Source organism: Notamacropus eugenii, chromosome 1 (genome assembly GCF_028372415.1).
Source record: "Notamacropus eugenii isolate mMacEug1 chromosome 1, mMacEug1.pri_v2, whole genome shotgun sequence".
NCBI lineage: Eukaryota > Metazoa > Chordata > Mammalia > Diprotodontia > Macropodidae > Notamacropus > Notamacropus eugenii.
In genome coordinates, this window is record NC_092872.1 from 361,917,819 (window position 1) to 361,941,627 (window position 23,809).

A 23,809-nucleotide genomic window follows, 5' to 3' on the forward strand; every position below is an offset into this window, starting at 1 on the left:
ACTAATGTGGGACTATGTTTAATATAATTGCACATGTGTGGCCTATATTAGATTGCACACTGTCTTGGGGAATGGAGGGGGAAGAAGTGGGAGAAAATTTAAAACTCCAAAATCTTGTTAAGGTTAATGTTGAAAATTAAAAATAAACACATATTTTTTAAAAAAAGACAAAAGTAGGGTTTTCATTTTATCCTAAAGGCAATAGGAAGCCACTACATTGGTGGTGTAGGGGAGTCACATGGTCAAATCTTCACTTAAGGAAAATTATTTTGGCAATAGGGTGTAGAATGGACTGGAGTGGTGAGAATTTTAAGGCTGGGGGATCAAGGAGGATACTGTTACAATAGCCTAGTGACAAGTGATGAAGGTCTGCACTAAAGTGATAGCTGTGTGAGTGGAAAGAAGGATTTGGAAGAAAGAGAGAAAAAACAAGATCTGGCAACTGACTGGAGTGTTGAACAGCAATGAGGATAAGGATGAAATTACATATCTGAAACACTGGAAGGACAGTGATACCTTGGAAAGAAATAGGGAAGTCTGAAAGAGGGGAAAAGTTAAGAAAGAAAGATAATGATTGCAATTTTAGACTTGTTGAATTAGACTTGTTTCGTTCCTTCCATCCTTCCTTCCTTAATTTATTTATTTAGAGGCTAGTTCTCCCAGGCTGGAAGTGCAGTGGTCACTCCAATGCCAGTGTTGCTCAGTATAGAAACTTTAAACTGCTCTGTTTTTTGAACGTGGGACAGTTCACTCTCCTTTAGGCAGGCTAGTGGCCCCCAGCTCCCAGGGTTTCCTAATATTGCTGGACTTAGTGTGTACACCAGATCATCTTTAGGCCTACTATAGCTCAAAACCCCTGAACGCAAGCCATCCCTCAGTTTCAACCTCTCAGTACCACAGATTAAGGAGAGCACCACCACCGATATGCCTCTGAGGCATCCAGGCTGAAATATCCACTGAGCAATTGGTAATATAAGATTGAAGTTCAGGGGGAAACAGAGACGGAATATGAATATTTAAGAATCATCTGCAAGGAGCTGATAGAAGTACAAAAAAATTGAGGTAGCAAGACCTATTAGGAGAGTGCAGTAATAAGTAATGAGGCCCTGTACTGCATGATGGCAGTGCGAATAATAGAAAAGAAATAAACTTGTGGAATGTTTTGTAGATCCAACAGTAACTGGTAAATGAGTGCATAGGAGAAGTAAGGGAAAGCCAAGAGTCTAAGATAATATCAGTGCTTCAAAAGTGAGAGACTAAAAGGAATGCTGTTTTCAAAATAAGAAGTAGATTTGTAGGAAAGATAATAAAATCCCTTATGGATATGCTTGCAGTGATGTCTAGGTGAAAATGTTAGGCAAATGTCAGAAGCTCAAAAGCACGACCAAGGCTGGGCATACAGATTTGGGAGTGAGCAATGTGTAGGTGCTGTCTGAAGTCATGGGAGTGCATGAAATTGCTATGAGAGACCATGGGAGGAAACAGAAGAAGGCTAAGGACAAAAGTGTTGGGATGACCCATATTAAATAACTCAGAGGAAGATAAGGAGACAGTGAAGGGCAGAGAAGGCATGAATAACAGGCTAGGTAGGGAACAGGAAAAGTACTTTGTCTCTGAAACAATGCTCTGGTTTTTCAGGACTAGTTTTTCTCTAACAGGTTGCCTGTGCTGTAAAGATGCCCCCATCTTCCTTTCCTGTATTCCTGCTGTGCCTCGTCTCTTTTCCTCTTATCTGGAATGTTCCCTGCTGTAAATTTCTATTCCTCATACAACCTACTTAAGTGATTCTTCCTCTGTCCATGACATCAAGCTCAGGAAGGAAGGAAACAAGTATTTATTAAGTTCTTATTAGGTGCCTGTTACTGTGCTGAGTGCTTTACAAATATTTGATCCTATACAATCCTGGAAAGTTGATGCTATTATTATTCCCATTTTGGAGATGAATAAATTGAGACAGAGGTTAAATGACTTGTCCAGAGTGACAGAGTGTTGAGGACAGTTTTGAACTTCAGTCACTCCTGACTGAAGGCCTAGTTCTCTATGTACTATGCCACCTAACTGCCTTAAGGCGTAGGCAACCAATCCATAGTACCTGAGCAGGACCACCTTCCTTTCCTATATAAAAACCAGCCCATTTGCTTATCACTGTTCAACTTTGTTCTTATCTTTATTATTTGTGATAATAAGAGGAAATTAGGATTGCTGAACAGTAGTTTTTATATCATAACTTTGTTGATGAAATAAGATTTTGTTATATTCTCCAGGGATGCTCAGTAGCTAAGAGAAGCAACAGAAGAATGGTAACAGAGAGGTTATTAAGAATTGAGGAGGCCTTTTGGACAGGAAATTCTGGGGCAGTGTCTAGCAAGCTATTAATGTGGAAGACTATAGGGTAAATATTAGGTATAGAGGCAAAGTAACTTAGAATGGAGGAATCAAGGACTGAAGGAAAAGTATAGGTTTAGTGTGAAAGAGTGTGGGAAAGGTGACAGGGGATTTCTGTAGGAGAGTGAAACTTCAAAGTACAAAACCTTGGAGATGCTATAGATCCAAGGATGGCATGGAAAAGAATATACTAAACACCAGTCTTTTAAAAACAAGAATGGTTAGTTTCCCTCAGTCAGTCAGCCTGCCAATCCATTTCTTGAGTGCTCAACAAATATTCCAAAATGGCCAATAGGAGGATACAGAAGGATAGTATGAGACTATTCTTGAGGAATTTTTAGTCAAATGGAGAGAAAATAATGAGTATACTTGAGCATTAAAAATATTTACAAAATAAATACATAGACAAGTTCTAAGTCACCTACTGAATATATACTAGTGTGCAAGAAGAGAATAAAATAGCTATACCAGCAAAGAAATATAGAAAAAGCAGCACTGTACTTTTATGTATTCCATAAGAAAGCTTACAATCTCATGCATTATATTCAATCCAGGTTCAAAAATTATTGAAGTAAATTCTCTCAAGTGCTTAAGAAAATCCCTACTGTAAATTAACACTTCAATGCAGAAAAATTTATTCTAAAAACCTAGAAAAATTTTAAAGAAAGCTTTCAAAAATACATAAATGTCTAGAGTGTAATTCAGGTTCTAAGAATTATTTGGTGCAACAAATCATCTTTAGGATATTCCAAATAAATTAGAACTTCAACAAAATAAGTATATGTGCATGAAAATTCCACACAAAGTAGTTATAACTATTTGGCACATTATTTCTGACTAAGGTCTCAGCATTTTCTTATGCTTCTCATATTCTTTTTTACCTTATAGACATTTATCTACATGTCTTCTCTGTCTCATTAAACTTCACAGTAGGATCATGTCTTATTTATTTTTTCTAACACCTTCGGCATTTAGCATTGCACCTTGACATGAGCAACATTTAATAAATGCTTGTTAAAAGAATGGATGACTAGATAAAAAGATGAATGGATAGATGGATGATAAAATGAAGCTTTGTTACTTACAGGGTCAAGGGGTTTGGATCGTGCCCAGGTCATCATTGTTGATAGTAAGATAAATATCTTTCGTTTTTCAAAATGGCTTGTCTCTTCACTTAGTGCTGTAATGGAGAGAGGGAGAGGGAGGGGGGAGGAGAGGGAGAGAGAGAGAGAGAGAGAGAGAGAGAGAGAGAGAGAGAGAGAGAGAGAGAGAGAGAGAAGAGAGAGAAATTGTTTATTTTATTATAAACACATTTTATGTACAATTATTTTCAGTTATTGTCAAATCTGCTTCACATGAAGAGGAAGCCCTTCTTGCCAAGGCAAAAAGAATCCTCCTACATATTCAATGATCTCATTCCATCCTGCCTTCTCTAGCAGATTGCCCCTTTTATCATCCCTACTCTCTTACCAATCTTTAGCCTCTTTCTATCTACTAGTTGTTTCCCTGCTCTCTTTAGACATACCAATGTCTCACTCATCCTTAAGAAACCCTTACTTGATCCATCCATTCCCATTATCTATCTTATATCTCTCCTCCTTTTCATGACTATAGTTCTTGAGAAGGCAATTTATAATCATTGCCTCCACTTCTTTTCCTCACACAGTCTGCAGTGTGGCTTCCAACCTCACCAATCAACTAAAACTGCTGTCTCCAAAGTTACCACTGATCAAATGATCTTTTCTCAGTCTTCATGTTTCTTAACCTCTCTGCAGCTTTTGATACTGTCAATAAACCTCTCCTCCTGCATACTCTCTCTTCTATAGGTTTTTATAATACTCCTCCCTCCTGGTTCTCCTCCTGTCTTAATGCTTCTTTTCTAAGTCATCTCTGCTAGATCTTCAACCAGGTTGCACCCATTAACCATCGTTAATACCTAAGGCTCTATTCTAGGCCCTCATCTCTTTTCCCTCTATACTATATCACTTTGTGATCTTATAAGCCCCTATGGATCATTTACCATCTCTATACAGATGATTTTCATATCTATTTTTATTTAGATATTTTTCAATTACATGTAAAATAATTTTAACATTCATTTTTAAAAATTTTGAGTTCCAAATTCTCTCCCTCTCTACCTCCTCTCTCAAAGGGCAAGCAATTTGATATAGGTTATGTGCATGTGCAGTCATGCAAAACATATTTCCATATTAGTCAAGTTGTGAAAGAAAAAGATCGAAGTTTTTTTAAAAAATAAAGTTAAAAAAGTATGATTTGGTTCACATTCAGACTCCATCAGTTCTTTCTCTAGAGGTAGAGATAGATATGTGATGGCATGATCTTCTTCAGCAACGAAGGACAAACACAACCCTGTGAGTAGACTCAGCTCCTCCTCTCCTGTCTGTCTCTCCCTCCCCTCCCTTCTCCTCTCCAAAGGAAGCTAAATTTGGATGGCCAAAAGATGACCAGTTGACTTGAGTTTTACCGGCTGGTCTCCCTTCCCTTCCCTTCCCTGAACCTTGAGCCTACTGAACTCTGAAGCTCAGATAACATGCAATGCGGCCCCTGCCCCCTGTCTAAAGGCTCCCTTCTTGACCCTCCTGGTGTTAGAGTGATTATCAATAGTAACTATGGCTGTTTCCCTCCCAGTGTGATGTCTTTCTTTTCTTTGCCTCATTAAAGGGGTCATGCCCTGACTACTTCTTAAACAGGCCTATTCAATGAGTGGTCAGTTGCCTCACCCTAAGTGAGTACCTGCACAGACCTTGGCCTAAAGGGCTCAAGGTCTCCCAGTGCATCCTGGATCATCTCCAGTCATCCTGAGGAATATCCTGAGGAGGTCACTGGATTCAGATGTCTCTGGAGGAGAAAGTGAGGCTGGTGACCTGCACAGCCCTCCCTCACTCAAAACAAAGTCAAGTGCAAGTCATGTCATCATTTCTCTGATACCATGGTTCTCTTGGAAAACAAAGGACAAATACAACATATAGGCCCTTTTCATCTTTTTTTTTTTTTAATACCTCTGTGGGATATAGATGTAGGAGTGACATTACTGAGTCAAAGGGTATGTAGAGTTTTGTTTTGGTTTTTTAGTTCTTTGGGCATATAGTTTCAAATTGCTTTTCAGAATGACTGGATCAGTTCACAACGCCCCCAACACTGTATTAGTGTCCCAGTTTTCCCACCTCCCCTCCAACATTTATCATTTTCCTTATCTTCATGTTAGCCAATATAAGAGATGTGAGGTGACACCTCAGAATTGTTTTAATTTGCATTTATCTAATCAACAGTAATTTGCATAAGCTTTTCATATGACTATAGATAGCATTGATTATGCTGTCTTATCCTTTCACCATTTATCAATTGAGAACTGCCTTGTATTCTTATAAACTTGACTCAGTTCTCAATATATTTGAGAGATGAAGCCTTTATCTAGGAAACTTGTAAAAAAAAATTTCACAATTACTGTGTATTGCCCTCTATCCTATTTTTCCATTTACTCTCTCTCTTCTTTCACTCTGTCACTCCTCAAAAGTGTTTTGGTTTTAACCATTGCCTCCCCCAATCCACTCTCGCTTCTATCAGCCCCTTTCCTTCATTCTCTTATCCCCTTCCCCTCCTACTGTCCTGGAGGGTAAAATAGATTTCTATGCCCAACTAAGTGTATATGTTCTTCCCTCTCTGAGTCAATTCCAATGACAGTAAGGTTCAAGCTTTGTCCCCCATCTCCCCGTCTTTCCTTCCATTGTAAAAGTTCTTTTGCACCTCTTTTATGTGAGATAATTTATTCCACTCTACCTTTCCTTTCCTTCTCCCAGTGTATCTCTTTTTCTTAGCTCTTAATTTTATTTTTTTTAGTTATTATCCCATCATTGTCATCCCTCGTTCTCACTCCTTACTTTTATTGTTTTAGATATCATCATAGCCAACTCACATCCAGGCCCTTGTCTATGTATACTCCTTCCAAGTGCCCTCATAATAAAGTTCTTACAAGTTACAAGTATCAATTTCCTGAGAAGATTAAAATTGATTCTGTAACTTTTTCGGAGATCTCTTTCAAGAGGTGATCAGTGAATTCTTTCAATTTCTATTTCACCCTCTGGCTTTAGAATACCAGAGCAGTTTTCTTTAATAATTTCTTGAAAGATGATGCCTAGGCTCTTTTTTCAATCATGACTTTCAGGCAGTCTTATAATTTTTAAATTATCTCTCTTGGATCTGTTTTTTAGGTCAGTTGTTTTCCTAGTGAGATATTATATTTCACATTTTCTTCTATTTTTTTCATTCTTTTGATTTTGTTTTCTTGTTTCTTGATGTCTCATGGAGTCATTAGCTTCTACCTGCACAACTGAAATTTTTAAGGAATTATTTTTCTTCAATTAATTTTTGAGCCTCTTTTATCATTTAGTCCACTCTGTTTTTTAAGATTAAATCAGCAACAAAGCAAAGTACTAAACATTAACCTGTTCTATTCATAATGAATTTAGTATTTACTGAAATTGTATTTTCTAATGAACTTTAAAGGTTTATCTTATATTTGTTCTGATGATCAAAAATTTCCTGCCTTTGTGAAGTACATATACAAAGAGATACTTTAATGAGTATTCAATTTAGAGTCTTAGAATAATCTAAATCATTTCTTTTATGACCTTGATTTACAAAATATTATAGATTTTGGGCCATATAAGGTCAAATATAATACACATGATTTTTGTTAGTATTGATGAAAGAAAACATTTCACCGACCAGAAACAGCCCACATAGCTTCATCAACTTGCGGCATATTTTCTGTGATGTTATAAATGATAACATCACATTCAAGCAGGTGCAACAGCAGCTCTTCTCGGGAAAGGTTCTGAAAGAGGAGACCACCAAACTAACAGTCAGTCACTTGTAGAAAGAAGTGAACAGAACAGCCATAAAACATTTACATTAAATTAAGGTTTCTAAATTAATACTATAGTACAAGGCCATATGAAATATATCCACAGAAGAATTTCTACATAAAATTATATATCTATTATTACCATATGCTGGTTAAATGTGTCAAAGAAGTTTAGCAAAAATAGTTCAGGCAATTAACACAAGACAAAATAGCTTTTAGTATAAATGGGAATTGATTTTAAGTGGACTTCTTTATGTTATGTTTAAATTCAGACTCAGAAGGAAGATATTAGAAAATACAGGAAGAAAATACATGTCATTTAAAACTATCTCTAAATTTATTCAGCATTATTTTGGCCAGATTCTAGTTGAGGTCTCCAAACTTATTTGGCCTACTGCCTCCTTTTCAAAAATAAATTACTCAGTGCCCCACTTGAAATCTACTTTCTTTAACCTTTTAACTTTTTTTAAAAATAAAAAATCTGCATCATTTAAAAAATGCATATTTTTTAAAATGATGCATCTTGAATTTAATAATTTGTTGTAAATTTTTGGGTTTGTTCCCCTGCACTGAAATTTTGATGATGCAATGTTGCATCATGTAACCCTACAATATCATAATGTAAACAAGTCATTACACACACATATTCCTGCTGATGCATGCTGGACTTCCTGACTATGCAGGATGAGCTCCTCTCCCAGCACTTGCTTGTTGAGACTTGTCAGCAGACTTGACCAATGATTGATTATAACTTGCATTTTGTGTGTTTATTTGAAAAATAATGTAATCACTGACTTTAACTCTGTTGAACAACAGATGAAATAGTACAAACAATTTTTCAAGTTTTTCTTCTCTTTTTTCTTTATGCTTCCACTACTCCCTTATTTTTATTCAATGCCCCCCAACTGCACCTGAAGCTACTACCACCCCTCTAGATTGATCTAGCACCCTCCCCCATGGGGTGGTATTACCCACTTTGGGAACCTCTGCTAGTTCATTCAAGAATGCTTAAAATGTTTATTAATTTGTGCTGTTTTAAGTGAGTGGTCTATATTGCTTGGATTCTTCTTCTGTAACACCAATACTTTCCATAATAAGACAATATTCTCTTTGCAATTAAGTTATTAAGATATCTTTAAAAGGACTTGAGGCTAATGTAGGTTTGGTCTAACATCATACCACATATTAACACAGTAATAAGTTTCAAATGGGTAAGTGACCTAAAGGTCACATAATTTTTTAAATGGAGGAAAATAGATGGAGATACTTTTCACAGTTATAACTAGGAATATAATTCTTAACCAAATAAATAGAGAATAACACAAAGGAGATAAAAATAGATAATTTGATTCTACAAAATTTAAAGGCTTTTACATGAACAAAATTCAATGCAGTTAGGACAAAGGAAACTGTCAATAGGTCGGAAATTATTTGTATTAAGAATCTCTGATAAAGGTCTGATATCTAAGATATTCAGGGAATTAACACAATTAAGCTTTGAGTTTAAACTGCAATAAGACTATTGGGGCATCCTATGTATAAGAACAAGAGCCACTTCCTGATGGATAAGTAGTCAAAGGATATAAACAATAACAAAAACAAAGAATTTTAAACTCAGTGAAGAGACTGATCCAAATAACTAATGAAAGAAATACAATTCAAAACAACTCTGAAGTTTCACCTCACACCTAGCAAACTGACAGAGACAACCAAAAAAATGGAAAATCCTCAGTGTTTAAAGTTAGTCACTTTGAGGTTAGTCAGTGTAAGAAGTTAGTCACTTAATTACACTGTTCATAAAGCTATGAGATAGCCCAATGATTCTAGAAAAGAGTTTGGAGTTATGCAGAAAAAAAGGGACTAAAATGTTCATATAATTTCATCCAGGGTGCCTTCTGGAGAACACAGACCCCACAGAAAGAAAGTACCACACATATCATATAAACAGTAGCACTTTTTGTGATAGGAAATAGTTAGAAACAAGGTATATGCCCATCAGCTGTGCAATGCCTAAACAACGAGAATCAATTAATATAATGGATTATGACAGAGCTATAAGAAATGACTTGGGAAAGCAATATGAATGAAAAGGTTAAACAAAGGTAGAGAGTGTGCAGAAGTGGAAAGAGCTTTAGACTAGGACTACAGGAACATGAGTTTAAGTCCTAGCCATCCCTCTTACAAGCCTTATGACCCTGAGTAAATCACTTAACTACTTAACTTGGTTGAATTTCAGTTTCCTCATCTGTAAAATGCAGGGAGTAAGATCACTAAGATCCTTCATGATCTCTAATCCTCTGAAAATGGGCACATGGAAGAAAGGGGCAATATTATGTAAATAGAAGAGAAGAAACATCTAATGAAATGTAATTAAAAACTCAATATAATTGTTACATTACTGGTTGATTTTAATGAAGTCTTTTTATGTCTTTAATGAAGTCTGGATGAAATTTTCATTGAGAGCTTATATAACTGTAAAGAGGGAGGCAAGGCTATAATAGCATGCAAATAAATTTAAAAGAATCAGAAGACGACTGTTAGTGTGTTGGGTAAATCCTCTTTGGAAAGAAATAGCTCTATTGAAGGAAAGAATATTTGCTTCAATGGGATAACATCTTTTCCAAGTATGGAAGAAAAGAGTTACTTATTTTCATGAAAAATATTAGCATAAGGTAAATAATAAATCTGTTCAAAAACCATTGTTTTTGTTGGACAGTGGAAAACTCCTGAAGGCAAGGACTAAGTAGAATTACTAATAAAAAAAAAGGATCGTTGCTAAATTGAACATCATTAACTGAGGCATCACATTCTTGGCTAACATTATTATTATGGGGTATCGTTTAATCCAAGACCCTCATTTTACAGGTGAGGAAACTGCAGCCCAAATAGTAAAGGAGCAGAGGTGGGACTAGAACTGTGGGCTCCTGACTCACAGTTCAGAGATCTTTTTTATCATAACCCACTGCCTTTAAAATTTTGGTATGAACATATGAACATGATATACAAGAGACTTGTACATAAAATTGTGACCTTCTATTATGTAGTTACTTTTTTAAAAGTACAAAACAGGCTTGCCACAGTAACACCCAAATTTCCCAATTTGTGCCCCCTTTTGAACTGTTTTTCCTTCTTTGTATTTAAATGCTTTATTGGTGCTTTTTTCTTTCTTTTATTTTCCACAATTTCCCACTAAAATCTATACACAACTGAAGTCCTCCTTATACCAAATAAGTGTAGTCAAGCAAAATAAATCAATATAATTGCTGTGTTAAAGGTGTATGTCTCATTCTGCACCTCATTCCATCACCTCTGTTGCCAGGCAGGAGGCACCCTTCATCATCAGCCTTCTGGTCACAACTTGTCATTATGCTGATCAGAATTCTGAAACTCTGAAAGTTGTTTTCATTTTACATTACTGTAGGTGGGTATTATCACCCTTTCTAATCACCTGAGTCCCAGTTTACACTGGTCTTATGCATTGACTGAGTATATTTTTGCCTACTGTGTACTTTAAGGATGCTGGGAAGGCCTTCTTGCCTACAAATATTCCTTCTATAGGTCCATCTCATTTCTTGAAATTTCGAGATCCTTTATTTTCAAATGTTTTAAAAATTTTTAATAAGTTTTAACTTTTTAGGCTTTAATAAGTTTTTCATAAGTTGGAAAAGACTAGTCTTGAGCAATACAGAATAGACTATGCTAAAAGCACAGGCCTTTAGGACAAGGAATTTATGAGTTTGAATCCCAAATATAATATGTGCTTTTTTCTATGGTTTAATCATTTAGCTTATAATGACCTGTTCACTTTTAAAATGGAGATGGTTTATTAGTCACAATCCAAGCAGATCTGATTTCTTTCCCCTGCTTTTAGCAACAAGAGAACATGCAAAGTGAAGAGTAGTCTACTGTAAAGGTGTGCATAGGGACATTAACATATCCCCTTTCCCCTGGCCTTGATAAAATAAGCCCAGACTTACTGTGTATGTTTCCAGGGCAAATTCTGGAGGCTTGCATTCAGGACTGGAAAGGGTTCCTACTATCTGATAAGTTCCTTCCTTTGACTTAGCTACTGAGACATCTAGGCCAGCTGATTTGCTTTCATCATCTTCTTCTTCTTCTTCTGTTATTTCTTCAAGTGAAGCCCCAACTACACAGTTAGATAAGTACTACAAGAAAACCAAAAAGTATTCAAAGTACAAATAATAATTTACATTTAAGACTTGCTCCCCTATGATATATATATAAACTTGTTATTTTATCAATGTGGGACATTTGATGCAGGTCAACAACTAATCTGAAATTTACAGTCTTAGACTCTTGTACCTTGGCACATGGTAGGCATTTACTAAAAGCTGCTGATTGACTGGGGACACTGAGAGTTAAGTGATTTGCCCAAGTTCACACAGAAAGTATGTGTTACTGTGATACTTTAAATACTCTAAGTTAAATGATTAACTTAATTTGTACCTCTTTTATTGAACTTATCACAGTCTATCTTGTACCAGGATTTAAGAATACATTTTTATCTTTACATGACTTCTCCCTTCTTCCAAATCTTACAACTGGAAGGGACCTTAGATATCATCCAGTCCAAACCCATCCTTTTACAGAACAGGAAACTGAAAATCTGAGAGGTAGGTGGTATGATCTATCTAAGGTTTCAGAGTTAGATAGCAGCTGAGTTGGGTCTAGAGCCCAAGTATCCTAAGCCCAGATCAAATCTTGTTGCCTCTACACTGTGGTGGTACAAATGAGTATTGTACAAATGAAGGGCCATTGCTTGCTTGCCAAGGAAGAGCCTACCTGCAGTCTCTCTACCAGTGGGCTTGTTACTAGGTGATGAATTCTTTGGCCATGGCAAACAATGAAACAAATTAGCTCTCAGTCCTGTGCCGCCATCTCAGCCACTGTGGTTATAGTGGTAGAGTAGGGGAGAATGCTACGAATCTTAGTTTTGAATACATCTATAAACATTCATTTAACTCTTAATAATCTTAATGTGAGACCCTCATCCACAAGTAATAAACTGTCGTACTACTGAAGGAACTGGACCACATTACTATTCATGCTAGAAATAAAATTAGAAGATACTAGGACATTGAGATATATGGAAGGATGACAAACAGGTTCCCTGGCAAAAACAGCATATCATAAGATATCTGCCCATCTGCTTTGCAATGCTTTTCATCTACTGGACATTTAAAATGGGATGTCCCAGTCACATCTCAAACTACTACATCTAAAACTGAACTCATATATTCTATCTCCTCTCCAACTCTCCCCTCTTCCAAACTCCCCATTTCTGTTAAAGAGACCATTAAGCTTCCAGTCTTTCATATTTAGAGCCTTTGCATTATATTTGATTCCTTACTCTTCCTCACACATCGGCCTCCCCTCCCACCCCCCTATCCAGCTCTCCAGCATTATGTGTTTCTTCCTCCCTAAGACCAGCAGCAGGAACTACCTTGTTTGTTTGTATTTGTATCCCCAGAACTTAGCACAGTGCCAGGAGCATATTAAGCACCTCCCTCCCTCCCTTCCCATCATGTCTTGCATTGGGCTCCATCTCTTCTTCACTCATACAACTACTTCCTTAACTTGGGTCCCCATCACCGCTCTCCTAAATAATTGCAATAGTCCCATAAATGGTCCACTTGCCTCAAGTCTCTCTCCTCTCCAATCCAACCTCTATATAATGATTTTCCTAAAATGCAGGTCTTGTCTTATCACTTCCTCACTCAGTAAATTTCTGTGGCTCTACTGGACTTCAGGATCAAATATTATTTCATCTTTATCTCATGCTTTTTCAAAATCTATTTCTGTGTAAATTTTATAAAATGCATAATTATTAGTAATGTAGTACATGCATTAATTAAAACTAAGTAGGTATACATATATTGGAGGTGCTTGCTCAAGAATTTGTTACTGGTAGAGGTTCACAATCAAAAAAAATTTGATCACCATTGGCCTAGAGCATTAGGCTAAATTTGAGAAGAGATGAAATTCAACAGGAATAAATATAAAGTCGAATATTTTGGATTTTAAAAATCAACCTCACAAATATAAGATGGAAGAGGTAAGATTAGATAGCAATTTGTCTGAAAAAGAGTTGAGGTTTTTCATGGACAGAGAGCTCACTCAAAAAAAGGAAATGTAATCTTGGGCTGCTTTAAGAAAGTCACAACTTCCTAGGATAAGGTGAGAGTTCTACTCTGTTTTTACTCATACTATATCTGTTCAGCTATGAGCGCCACAGTTTGGGAAGGACATTGAAGAGTTGGCAGGCTTCTAGACAAATGCAACTAAAATGGTGAAGAGCTTTGAATCCAGACCATAAGAAGAACAGCTGGAAGAATACAGGAAAGTTAGCCTGGAGAAGAAAAGGTGGTGGGACGTGATAACTGTGTTCAAATATTTGAAGGGTTGGTGTGGAAAAGTGACTAAACTTGGGTTTTTTGATCCCAGAGGGAAACTGAGAGCAATGAGTAGAATAAAATAAAGAGGCAAATTTAGGTTTGATATCAGGAAAAATTTCTTGACAATTAGGGCTATCCATAAGTAGAATGGGCTGCCTGTGGAAGTAATTGGTTCCTTCTCATTGGAGGTCTTTAAGTAGAGAACAGATGATGGTCAGGTGTGTAGATGTGGACTGGATAGCTGCTCTTTCTTTCACCTCTAAAATTCTGTGATTCCATGATCTTCAAAGCATTTAAAGATGAAACTGGCAGGAAAACAAACAGATAAAAATAGGATAGGCTTTATAGTATTTCCATAACCAACTATATTCTTCATTAATGACAATGGAACCACCACATTTGGACTCAGTTCTTGGCTATGTGTGGAAATGAATATAAGAGAAGCTGGGTCAGACTAAACATACACAGAGGAAACACATTTAGGAGCTTGCACAACTGTGAGAGCATTGAGACAAAGATTCTAAAGACATTTGAAGGAGAGGAAGATACTGAATGATTGAGAAAAATCATGGATGGTATTTCTATTTTAAAAAGTGAAAGGATATTGATAACTACTTGCCATTACCTTTTCAACTCTATAAAAATCTTTGAGATTTATCTAAATGCATATTAAGAACTTCCTCAATGAAAATTGTGAGGGAATCCAAAGGGCAACGGAAAAGATGTATGATAAGACATAAATAGGCTATAGCATATTATCATTGATGACTTATATGCCAAAAAAGTGGTACAAAAGATATCTGGGAAGTGTATGATCAAAAATATGTATCAGCAGCAAGGAATAATAACAGATGGGTAACCTGGGTACTAAATTTGGCACCTATCTAGTATTAACAGACCTAGGGAAATCCCTCTAGTGCACTGTCTATGATAGGGACAAAAGCTATACAAGGCAAGATGACAGGAAATGGGGAAGGGAGGAAGCATTGTTTTTAGCACCTACTATTTGCTTAAGTACTGTGCTAAGTGCTGGTTTACAAATATTATCTCATTTGATTCTCACAAAAATTCTGGGAGATAGGTGCTATTATTATCTGTATTTTATAAGAAACTGAAATAAACAGGAATTAAGTGACCTGCCCTGGGTCACATAAGCTATTAAGTATCTGAGGCTAGATTTGAATTTGGTTCTTCCTGACTCCAGGGCCTTCCTGACTCTATCAAGTAGGATACCAGCTGTTTCTAAGAAGATGTGGAAAGGTAAGGATCTGTCTGATTAAGGAGGGAGTACTCACATCATTGAGATCATGGGTTCATTTAAGTACTAAATTATGCATTAAGATTTGGCAATACAAAGGTAAAAACTTACCCCAAGGACTTCATAATCGCATGGGGAGAATAAGTCCTACATGGATGAATATGATATAAGGCAGAATGTGGCAAGAACAAAGGAAGAGTCAGGCAAAGGGAAAATTTTGAAAAGGGAGATGTCACTTTTGGCTCAAAAGGGAAAGGCTTCATAGAAAAGGTGCATCTTAGCTGGGACTGAAGAAAGTAAGAGACTTCAACAGACAGAATTCGGTGTATTCTAACAGGACAACTATACAAGTAAAGTCATGGATACAAGAAAAGACTGAAGAAGATCTGAAGACAGAGAGCAGTTAAAAGAGGCATCTGGAAATAAGAACCTGGAGCTCTGGGAAGAATGCCAAATAATATTTTGTATCTGATCCTGGAGGTGATAGGGAGCCACTGGAGTTTGCTGAGTCTATACTCAGTATGATCCCCTAGGCAGGGCTTGTCACTGCATTTTTCTTGAACCTCATGCATTTACTTTTTTTGTATATGTATCTTATTCCTCTCTGTTAAGCTATAAGCTCCATATAGTGTCATATCTCATCTAAACTTCATATGTCCTATAGAACCTGACAGAGTACAATTCATTTCAAAAAGCACTGATTAATTTCTTTAAATTTTTTACAATGTACTATGTGGCACAATGAATAGGCAGTTGATTCTAAAGCCAGGAACCTGTGGGCTCACCTGGCACCTATATACCATGTACTCATATACTAAGTACTTCCACACTTAACAGATCTCATGGTTTCTTATTCTGTATGATTCCTCTTCATGTCCTTCCCATAAATCCTCCACAGCAGATCAGCTTAAAGCACTGGATGCTTTCCCCTAGGGTCAGTTTGTGGTGACTGGGCAATGATTTCACATTTAGAGGACAATCTTTTGTAATTCTTAGCATCTTCTGCTACTTGGTGCAATTTCATTCCTGCAAAAGTAGAGGATGGAGGGGAGGATCTAACCAGGACTGGGGGGCATTAACAAAAACCTTTTTACCTATGTGGTTACTATAGTCAAAGAATTCATTTCCTACAGGGCCAACCTGCTGATGCCAAGACTGTACAGCTAGGCTGACCTCAGGGCAGCAGTGGAAATCTTTGCAATAACCTTGGTAGGAGCTACATGACCCCTCTGGCAAAGCCTTGGAGACACTACCCCACCCCCCAAATCATAAGAATAGATTTGGGGGGCAGGTTCCTAATTTGTTGTCCAGGACTCCCCCTCCTAGTGCCCCTCAACATTCTGTGTGTGCTGCGGGGTATTTTCTAGAAGATTCGGGGTCGGAGGCTGGTTCTGGGGGGCCATCGGGAAGAGCGGGGTCCCAGGCTGCCTCCCTTCGCTCACCTTCCCGATATTGTGGCTGCTGTACGTGTCCAGCAGGTTCAGAAACACCAGCTGGCTCCGGATGATTTTCTCGGGCGCCACGACGTTCTCCTCCTCCTCTTCCGCCATGGTCAGGTCCTCGCTCGTTGCTAAGGGAGAAGCGACTCTTTCGCCGGTTGCTAAGAAACAGAATGGGGTGGGGGTGGGGGGAGAATTAGAGAAATCGCGCGTCTTTCGGAACAGGAAGTGCCTGAGGCACCAATGGGGAAGCGGCGGACCCTTCCTGGGGGCGGGGATTCGGAGACCTCTGGAAAGGTCTCCTCGCGAGACTTCTCAGAGGCTCCTTCTACCCCCCCCCCCCAGGGTGAGGATCGAAGGTCCTGGGCATTTAGAGCTGGGAATTAATAATAATGATGATGATAATAATCAATGATGGTGACAATGATGATGAAGAAGAATTCGAGCTGGGAACAATAATAATTATAATTGCTAACATTTGTATAGCTCCTACCATGTATTTGGCACCGTGCTATTGGCTTTACAATTATCACATTTGATCCTGAAGTCAACCCTGGGAATAGGGGGCTATTATTATTATCCCCATTTTACAGATGAGGAAACTGAGGCAAATAAGAGTTAAGTGACTTGCTGAGGATCATATAGGTTATAAGTGTCTGAAGCTAGATTAGAACTCGGGTTTTCCTGACTCCAGGTTCAGAATCTCAAAGCACAATTTATTTTATATTTATAGTATAAATCATCTAGTATAGACTTCATTGTACAGATGAGGACCCTGAAGCCAAAAAAGATGAACTGACCTGTCCAAGGCCAGGGTAGTAGCCTAGAAGTTGGAATATGAACCCTGGTGCTGTAACTCCAGATCCAGGAACCTTTTTGTTCTTCTCTGTGCATCTCATTTGAATTGTTCTTTACCTTTCCCTTCTCTGACTTTACAACTCAGTTCCCTACTTTGAAAGTAAAATTCCCGCAGAGGGATGCCTTTCTTTGATACTTGTATTCAGTCTCCTAGTCCTGCTGTATATTATTTCTCAGAAATAGCATTTAACTCACAACAATCCTAGCAGCAGATTATACTAGATTATTATTCCTAATTCAACCGAATCCCACAAACATTTATTAAATGCCTACTATGTGTAAGGAACTGAGGATTTAAATACAAAATGAAAAATAGACCTTGTCCTCAGGCAGCTGATATTCTTTTGGTGTTTGGGGAAGCACAACATGCAAACACATAAATACCCACAAATACACACAGAGAGGGAAGATACTAGGAGAAGTCAGTGATGTAAAAAAACCACAATATATATCAATAAAAACTCATTTTCAAAAAGAAGTTCTGTTTATCTTAGTTATGCAGTATGGAAAGTGGAGTAAAATAAAATGAACATGTAAAGGTAGGTTGGTAGGAAGTTACAAGGGCTTTAAAAATGGAATAAAAGACTTCTGAACAAGATAGCTACTTGCATAGAGACAGGAATACCAGTTCACATATTCCTACTCCAGCAAAAACCTAGCCCTGGACAGAATAATGATCAAGAAATCTAATGAAAATCTATAGTAAATGACTTCATCTACCCCAGAACTATACACACACACCCCCACCCCCACACCCCACAAAGACACGGAGAAATCCATGGTAAAGGGGAACTGCCAGATAAGCTGGTGCTAGCAGAGCAAAACACGATGGGAAGTTTCCTAGCAAGAACATACTAGAGATGGACCAATGACACTTGTAATCTTCAAGGTTCCAGAGACAGCAAGAGTGGAAGGCTCTTAGGAGAAAGCTGGAGAGTAATTGTAACCCATAGCATTAATGCTTGAAAGCAGCTGGAAACAGCAACACTCCGAGTGAGACACTCCATGGAGGTCTGGGAGCTCTAAGATATCTAGTACTCTGTCCTAAGATACCATAGGAGGTCATGAGAATGCAAAATTCTGTACCTTAAAGATCTACAGGGGCTAACAGCTGTCATTATTCAGTATAGGTACACTTCAGGAAGGGGAAATCAGCATAATAACTCATAAGTTATTATGATCAAGATCAAGACCAAGCAAGGCTGACCATCCCCCCCAAAATTAAATCAGGGGAAAGAGTCTGGCCCTAGCATAAAGGTCCAATTCAGGAACCAAGACTGAAGATTTGCAAAAATAGAAAGTATTAACCACAGTAAAGAATTTTTATAGATTCTTAAACATTCAGAAATTTAACCTAGAAGAAGAGAGTAACTCCACAACAATTGCAAGTAGATGCTTAAAGAAATACAAATGAATTTTCCACAAGGACTACATGATTACCTGGAGGAAATGAAATAAAAGATAAAAAATTAAGTAAAAGTTCTGGAGGAAAGGATTGGAAGGAAAATAAAAAAGTTTAGAACAGAAATTGTTAGACCTCAGCCAAGAAATATACTTCTTGAAAATTAGGATTGGCCAAACAAAAAAATCAATGACTCCATGAGACAGCAAAAAATCAAAAGATTGAAAATTTTTAAAAAAATATAAGGTATCTGATAGATACAAACATGCTCGTTTGTGTGTGTGTGTGTGTGTGTGTGTGTGTGTGTGTGTGTGTGTGTCTGTGTCTGTGTCCGTGTCTGTGTAGGCAGGCATATAAACAACTGACATAAAACTCAAGGGGAGAGAATTTAAGAATCAGGCTCCTTGAAAGCCACAATCAAAAGAAGGCTTGCCACTATATTTCAAGAAAGCATAAATGAAAACTGCCCAGATCAATAGATGGGATAAGTGAAAATAGAAAAAATACACAAAATTCCTTCTGAAAGAACCCCCATATTGAACACACCCAAGAATATCATAGCTAAAATCCAGAGTTTGTTGGTCAAAGAAAAAAATACTACATATACAAGAGTTCACATACCAAAGAACCACAGTTAGAATTATACAAGAAACTTCTTCTGTAAACTCAAAGATATTTGGGAATACAAATATTCCAAAAGACCAAGAATCAAGGCTACTTGGAAAAAATGATCCTTTAATGGAAATAAATGGCATCGATTGGGGAATGTTTGAACAAATTATGGAATAGGGGTGTAATGGAACATTATAGTGCTATAAGGAAATAAGAAAGAGATGATTTTGGAGGATCCTAGGTAGATTTGTATAAATTGACACAGAGCGGGCAAACAAAACCAGTAGAATAATTTATATAATAGCAACAACATTATAAAGAAAAACAACTTTGAAGGGCTTATGAATTCTGATTAAATTCAGTAATCAACTATGTCTGCAAAGGAAGATATAAATTACAGAAAAGTGATGGACTCAAAACACAGAGACATATATTTTTGGACATGGCCACTGTTTTGATCCATTTTCCTTGACTATAATCATTTGTTGCAAGGTGTTTTTTTTTCTCCTGCTTTTAATTTGAGGCTAGATTTTGAGGGGAAAGGCAGGCTAGCAATGGTAAGGTAAAGAAATAAAAAGAGGGCAATTGAAACATTTTTTTAAAAGGCATAGAAGAAAACAGAAGGAAGTTCAAAAAGAAGCACAGCACAGCTTCAAAAAGAAGCAGAAAAACTTTGAAGGTCAGATTAAAAGATACTTTTACTATATGTATTGAAATTTCTATACACTTTTGAAAAATAAGTTCTGTAGAATAAAGATTCATAGTTTCATGTACAATCCTTTTTTATGTTCTACCTTATATATGGAAGCAAAGTGGCTGTCCATCATTTGGGAAATGGCTAAAGAAATTATGACAGAATAGTACAGTGCCATAAGAAATAACAAAATGGATAGATTTAGAGAAACTTGGAAAGACTTGTGTGAACTGACGCAGGAGTGAAAGTGAGCAAAACTAGAAGAAATATTTATAGGATAGCTAAAAAAATGTAAAGTAAAACAACTTTGAAAGATTTAAAAGGAGAGAATTCTAGAAAGATGTGTTTATCCTTCATTTTTGAAGAGGATTATGACATAAGAGAAATGACTTTCTTTTGAGTGAGGGAGGGCTGCACAAGGTCACCAGCCTCACTTTCTCCTCGTGAGCCATCTGGATCCAGTGACCAGATATTCATCAGGATGACTGGAGATGGCCCAGGATGTCATGGGAGATCTTGGCCTTTCAGGCTAAAGCTTTTTCAGGTACTTACTTAAAGTGAGATAATGCCTGTTCAGTGAATAGGCCTCTTTCAAAGGTAGTTAGGGGGGATGGCCCCTTTAATAGAAAAGAAAAAAATAAGTAGATAAATCACACTGGGAGGGACAGGAGCCTCAGGGTTGTTATTTTGAAGAGAAATTGTTACAAATCCCAATGAATGAATAAATGGTCTGTTTGTTTTTGTGTTCATCCTTCATTGCCGAAGAAGATTATGCCATCAGGGAAATGATGACATGGCTTGCACTTGACTTTGTTTTGAGTGAGGGAGGGCTGTGCAGGTCAACAACCTCCCTTCTCCTCCAAAGCCATCTGAATTCAGTGACCTGATATTCCTCAGGATGAATGCAGATGACCCATGATGCACTGGGACACCTTGGGCCCTTTAGGCCAAGGTCTTTGCAGGTACTCACTTAGGGTGAGGTATTGCCCATTCATTGATTAGGCCTGTTTAAGAAGTAGCCAGGGCATGGCCTCTTTAATGAGGTCAAGAAAAAGAAAGACATCAGGCTGAGAGAAACAGCCACAGTTACTATTGATAATCACTCTAAAGTTAGAAGGGTACAAAGGAGCCGTTAGGCAGGAGCCCATTGGAGTCCCAATTTCAGAGTGCAATAGGTTTAAGGTTTTGGGAGAGGACAGGACAAGAGGAAGGGAAGGGAAGGGAAGGGAAGGGAAGGGAAGGGAAGGGAAGGGAAGGGAAGGGAAGGGGAGAGGAGGGGAGGGGAGGGGAGAGCTGAAAAGATACATGCTTTAAAAAAAGATACAGTCCCTACTTTCAAAGAGTTCATACTCTAATTAGGAGAGACTATACATGAAAGAGAGGTCAATTACAGGGTGTATAGAAAAGTCCACAAGTAGGAAGATGATGTAATAAGACAGGAAATTACCTGACTTTCCTAAATTCCCTTACAAACAATATGATGAAATTCCATCTCAATGTGAACTTTGAGTGGCAGAAATAATTCAAAGCTGGGGTAAAGCAGTTGTCCATCTAAGACAACTTGGGAAAGACCTAACCTGCCGCTGTGGTGGTTTGGCCTGATAGAAGGGCAAATAACTCTAGGCAGATACCGGGGAATCAATAAACAGCAAGCCCTGGGGACAACAGAATCAATAAGCAATGAGAACAGCTACGTCAGGCAGTAACCTCAGCTTCAGGAACTTTTGCCTCATGGACAGTGCGGCAAGACTGCAGGGCCCTCCACCATTGCTGGATGTCAGGCACAAGTGCATTAATCAGACTCAATCCCAGGCTGTGATTGTGGGCAAGGAGCAAGCACACAAGGGTGAGTATGGTCACAGAGGGTGGGGATACTACTGGTTGTAATCACTCACTGAGACCCTGGTTTTGGTTCCCAGGCAGAGGGGTGAGCTGAAGCTTGAAGCTTTGGTAGGGACAGGAGGGAGCAAGAGTGTTTATGGTGAGTGTTGCTGGGGAGCCTGGTTGTGGCTAGGGACCCTGGTTGTGGCTCATAGGCAGAAAGGAATGCCTGAAGTCAGGCCCCCAATAGAGCTCAGAAAATAGCACAAAAAACTTGAAGCCTGATATGTTATCCCCCTACAATTTGTGACTACAGTTCACTTTAATACAAAGTGAAGAGATAAGAAATAAGCTGCTTTTTAAAAAAAATGAGCAAGCAAAAGAGAAAGAACCCAAACATAGATTACTACTATGGTGGTAGAGAAGATTTGTGTTCAAACTAAGAAGATAGTGGAGTTAAAACATCTACTTCTATGACAGAGAATAAAGTAAAATGGTTACAAGCCCCCAAAGAGTTTTTAGAAGAGCTTAAAAAGGACTTTAAAAATCAAATGAGAAAGGTTGAGAGGGAAAATGAGGGAAAAGAAGAGAAATGCAAGAAAATTATAAAAAGAAAGCAAAACAATTGTAAAAAGAGATCCAAAAACTTACAATAGAAAATAACCCCTTAAAATCAGAAACAGACAAAGAGAAACTAATGAATTCATAAGACATCAGGAAATAATAAAACAAAATCAAAAGAATGAAAAAATAGAAAAGAACGTGAAACATCTTATTAGAAAAACTGAACTGGAGAACAGACTGTGGAGAGACAATCCAAGAATTGTGGGACTACCTAGAAGTTATGACAAAAAAAGAATCTAAACACTATAGTTCAGTAAGTTATTAAGGAAAATTGCCCTGAAGTTGTAGAATGAGAGGGTAAAATGGAAATAAGAAAAAATCCACCAATCACTACCTGAAAGAGATCCCAAGATGAAAACTCACAAGAACATCATAGCTAAGTTTTGAAGCTCCCTAGTCAAGCAGAAAATACTACAAGCAACTAGAAAAAAATAATTTAAATACTGTGGAGCTACAGTCAGGATAGCACTAGATTTAGCAGCTTCTACACTGAAAGACTGAAGGACATGAAACAATATATTCTGAGGAGCAAAAGACCTGGGCTTGCAACCAAGAATAACTTAACTCAGCAAAGCTGTGTATTATCCTGAATAGGAAAAAAATGGATATTTAATGAACTAAAGGACTTTCAGGTTATCTGTGAAGAAAAGACCAGAACTGAATGGAAAATGTTACCTACTACACTCAGGAGAAGCATAAGAAGGCAAACATTAAAGACTAGTTATAAAGGACTTAATAAAGTAAAAATCTTTACTTCGTATAGGGCAAAACATTATCTGTAGCTCCTAAGAATGTTATCCGTACTTGGACAGTTTGAAAGAGAATACATAGAAAGAAAGCTTAGAGTTGAGTTGAGTATGATGGGATGATCTTAAAAAATAAAACTAAGCAGGGAGAGGTAAAATGGAGCAATGATCTCACACAAATGAAGTATGAATGGAAGAACTGTTACAGTGGAGGCAGGAAAGTGTGGAGGGCCGGTAGTGGTAGAACTTTATTCTTATCAGAACTGGATTAAAGAGGTAATAACATGTACATCTAGAAAGGTATAAAAGTCTTATAGAGAAATAAAAGGGCAAGGGGTTAGGATAAAAGAGAGACTCTTAGATGGGTGTGCAAATCAAGAAATAGGAGGGTAAGAAGAGAGAATAAGGGAGGGATTCTTACAAGGGGTGTGAATTAGGGAGGTAGTGGTTAGAAGTCAGATTATCTGAGAAAGGATAGGGTAAAAAGAAAAGGAGAGAAGGATAAAGAGTGAGGAGAAAATAGGATAGAGGGAAATGCACAACTGGTAATTATAACTGAATGTGAATGGGATGAAGTCACACATAAAACCAGATAGCAGGATGGATTTAAAAAAACCAGAATCCAACCCTATATTGTTTACAAAAAATACATTTAAAAATGAGAGAGAG

At 37.5% G+C, this 23,809-nt stretch overlaps 1 protein-coding gene across 3 annotated transcripts in view; it reads right to left on the minus strand.

Moving 5' to 3' along the window:
- AK7 (adenylate kinase 7) overlaps positions 1-23,809 on the minus strand; it is a 104,849-nt gene that overhangs the window by 69,291 nt on the left and 11,749 nt on the right. For 2 of the 3 annotated variants that reach the window (XM_072630305.1, XM_072630306.1), the window contains 4 exons: positions 16,387-16,544; positions 11,248-11,436; positions 7,132-7,240; positions 3,471-3,565 (listed from right to left, as the gene is read on the minus strand). In XM_072630305.1, the coding sequence (XP_072486406.1) occupies positions 3,471-3,565; positions 7,132-7,240; positions 11,248-11,436; positions 16,387-16,494 (501 nt within the window). In that variant the 5' untranslated portion in view covers positions 16,495-16,544. Of the gene's footprint in view, positions 1-3,470; positions 3,566-7,131; positions 7,241-11,247; positions 11,437-13,943; positions 13,992-16,386; positions 16,545-23,809 lie in introns of those variants that run through there. The other variant, XM_072630307.1, reaches the window with a different exon arrangement.